Source organism: Arachis duranensis, chromosome 6, assembly GCF_000817695.3.
Source record: "Arachis duranensis cultivar V14167 chromosome 6, aradu.V14167.gnm2.J7QH, whole genome shotgun sequence".
Classification (NCBI taxonomy): domain Eukaryota; kingdom Viridiplantae; phylum Streptophyta; class Magnoliopsida; order Fabales; family Fabaceae; genus Arachis; species Arachis duranensis.
Window position 1 is genome coordinate 9,008,245 of NC_029777.3, and position 3,384 is coordinate 9,011,628.

The 3,384-nt window shown below is 29.3% G+C and overlaps 1 protein-coding gene across 1 annotated transcript in view; it reads left to right on the plus strand.

Moving 5' to 3' along the window:
* Positions 1–2,123: 2,123 nt before the first annotated feature.
* Positions 2,124–3,384, plus strand: part of LOC107492444 (peroxidase 3-like) — a 2,212-nt gene continuing 951 nt past the window's right edge. The window contains exons 1-3 of the mRNA XM_016113461.3: positions 2,124–2,361; positions 2,481–2,672; positions 2,759–2,927. Coding sequence (XP_015968947.1) covers positions 2,152–2,361; positions 2,481–2,672; positions 2,759–2,927 — 571 coding nt within the window. The 5' untranslated portion in view covers positions 2,124–2,151. The remainder of the gene's footprint in view (positions 2,362–2,480; positions 2,673–2,758; positions 2,928–3,384) is intronic.

Below are 3,384 nucleotides of genomic sequence, written 5' to 3' on the forward strand. Positions count from 1 at the left end.
TGGACGACGTCAATATAAAAGAATATCATTTTATTTTTTTAGCGTACTAAATAATTAATGTATCAAATTAGCACTAGGGTTGCACATACCTAAAATATATATTGGGTCTATTTATTATATCCGAATTCGACCTTAGATCCAATGAAATCAATACACTTTTGGGCTACAATTATACCGGATGAAAACCGAGCCGTTAATATTACATTACGTTGATACCTTCTTGTAAGGTAGCATGTAAAAATATCCAAATTTTTAAGACTCCAACCATTATTTGACATGGTAAAATTTACTTAGAAAAATATAACAAGAACCAACCCTTCTTCAAAATTAAAGCATAACCACAATCAATACTAAAGCATAACCACAATCAATACTAATATTATCTAATAACACCAAATATTTAAATCAATACAAATAACACAATATTATGCATTAGTCTAAAGTCTTATGCATTCTAAACATAAAATATTAACTTATAGTCTTATAATGACTAATAACACAAAATATTAAAGTTTATAATATTTAAATTTCATATAAGAATAACCATGATCCATCACTAATAACACATGACCAGGCCCCCGGGCCGACTTTGGATGACCTGAGCTATGATTCGGACCCGACCCGAAATAATGATCGGGTCTATTTTTGAGACATTTACCCGACCCTAAACCCAATGAAATCACACCAAATTACCCTCCTAAAATGTTCGAAACCGGACCGAATTTTCAAATCAGGTCGGACCATGTGCACCCCTAATTAACACGATATTAACGAAAATAAACTCACGAGACGAATTGTCATTGTAAATTTAGAAATTTAATTTAGGTTCATTATTAAAATTTTTGGGTCAATCCTCGAATTTTAGGGCCATAACTAATGTCCATTACCTTTGATCAATGAAATGGAATTCGATGATGCCTTTCGCATATGACGTTAGTATGTAGTTTGGTTACCGAATTATTCTCTCTTGTATTATATCTTGCAATATACCATCTATTATATAATATATAATTCATTCACCTTCGATCACATATAAACCGAAAAAATTTATAGAAATATACCTGAACTAGATAATTACTTTCATACATTATATTGAATTCTCGCTCTTCAATGGACGAAAAACAATTAACATGGAGTTCCAGCTACAGTTTTAGTTTTCTATCTCAACCCTTAAATTGAGCATTCATAAAGCACATTTTCCTAGCCGGCATGCAATCGTAACTTTCATGCTTTATTTGTCAAATTCTTAAGAACTATATACTTATATAAGAGGTTAATTTGCCAGTTATAATTTATTACAGTCTCAAGAATTAAGATATTACACTGCTATATGATTCATTTATTTAGAAGTTATTAACTATACAACTTAATCTTCGACTCTCTGAGAGGGGCAGGACATACTAAGTCCAAGTCAAATCAAACATAAATAAGAACTTTATATGAAGGTTGACATGCCAATTACAATTAATTAAGCTTATGGTGTAACGGAAATGCATATAATTATTAAAGCTGGCATATTATATTATGAATTTACACAAATTGAGTAGAATTAGTAAAAAATAATTTCATTGCCACACATGGAAAATAGTTTTTTTACACTTGATTTATCATCTTCTTATTATTTTAGGTTAAATTACATTTTTTTTAATATTTATAATATTTTAAAAAATATTTTTAACATTTAATTTTATTTAATTTTATCACTTATGTTTTCAATTTATTTAATTTTATTCTTAATATTTTTATTTATATCAAAAATATTTTTTGTTAATATATTAAATAGAATTAACATCAAAAAATAATTTTGACATAAATAAAAAATATTAAAAATAAACTAAAAAGTCACAACTAACATGCTAAAAAATATACTTTACTCTTTATTTTAATATATTTTCATTATTCAATGGTAGGTGATTAGGTACTTATTATCCTAACGCAACTAGCCACAATACATGCATGCAACGATTTAAACTACAGATTAAGATATAGTATATAGAATAATGCTGATCTGGTATTGCATTTCAAAGTTGACATGAGATGCCTATAAAAAAGAGAAACTACATTGTAGTTCAACATTCCATTCTTCAGTTACAAATAATAAAATACTATATTGCACATAGAAGCTAAGGTGAAATAGTCAAGAGCATAATCATGAAGACAACATCTTTCCTCGTAGCTTGTGTGTTACTGTCTTGTTTCCTTGGGGCTTGCCACGGAGGCAACCTTAGGAAAAATTTCTATAGAAATTCCTGTCCTCAAGCTGAAGCTATTGTTAAGACCAAAATCCAACAACACGTTGCTGCAAGGCCTGAATTGCCAGCCAAATTGATTAGGATGCATTTTCATGACTGTTTCGTCAGGGTAATTAAACATCTTATTTCCATTATTTTGTACTAACATCGACCTTGAATTCTTAAAACATTTAATTTAGATGTACTGTTAGTATATCTGTCACATTTAAATTAAAATTACTGTTTCAGGGTTGTGATGGATCGGTTTTGTTAGACTCAACCGCCACAAGCAAAGCAGAGAAGGATTCTATTCCCAATTTATCATTAGCTGGCTATGATGTCATTGATGATATAAAAGCAGCAATTGAAGCAAAATGTTCCGGAATTGTATCTTGTGCTGACATTCTGGCATTGGCAACTAGAGACGCTTTTTCTGTCCGAGTAAATTAAATCCAACTAATTCATATATATAGTCTTATTAATATATATGTAGTAACTAATATATAAATATTCAATAAAATTTGCAGTTTAATAATGTGCCTCTGTGGGAAGTGCTTACTGGTAGAAGAGATGGGAGAGTGTCCATAGCAAGTGAAGCCTTGGCCAATCTTCCACCACCTTTCTTTAACTTCACCCAGCTCAAACAAAGCTTCGAAAGTAAAAAGCTCACCGTGCATGACCTCGTTGTATTATCAGGTACAGTTTTGTTCCATAGTAATTAATATATGACATTTGGTATTAGAGAAAGTATAGGGAGCCAATGACTTAAGCGTACAATGTGTGGTTTCAGGACATGGTATTAGAGTTCCAGATCTGGAACCTAAAATTATTGTACACATTGTACGTTTAGGCCATTGGCTCCCTAGCACTACTCGTGGTATTATAATTGTATGAGAAATTATTTGGTATTATAATTGTACGAGAAATTATTGGAAGGCAACTATTTTTAATATTTTTTGTCATTTTGACCAACATAAATATTAAATTATCTTAACAAATAAATTTTACTAAAAAAAATTTAGAGAATCATCTACAATATAAGTCAACTAAACTAATTTTTTTATTTTGAATTCTAAAATTTAAAAATTAAAATAATAAAAATTTATTTTTTTTTATAATAGACTTATTTTCAACTAATTGAGTAAAATTGGTT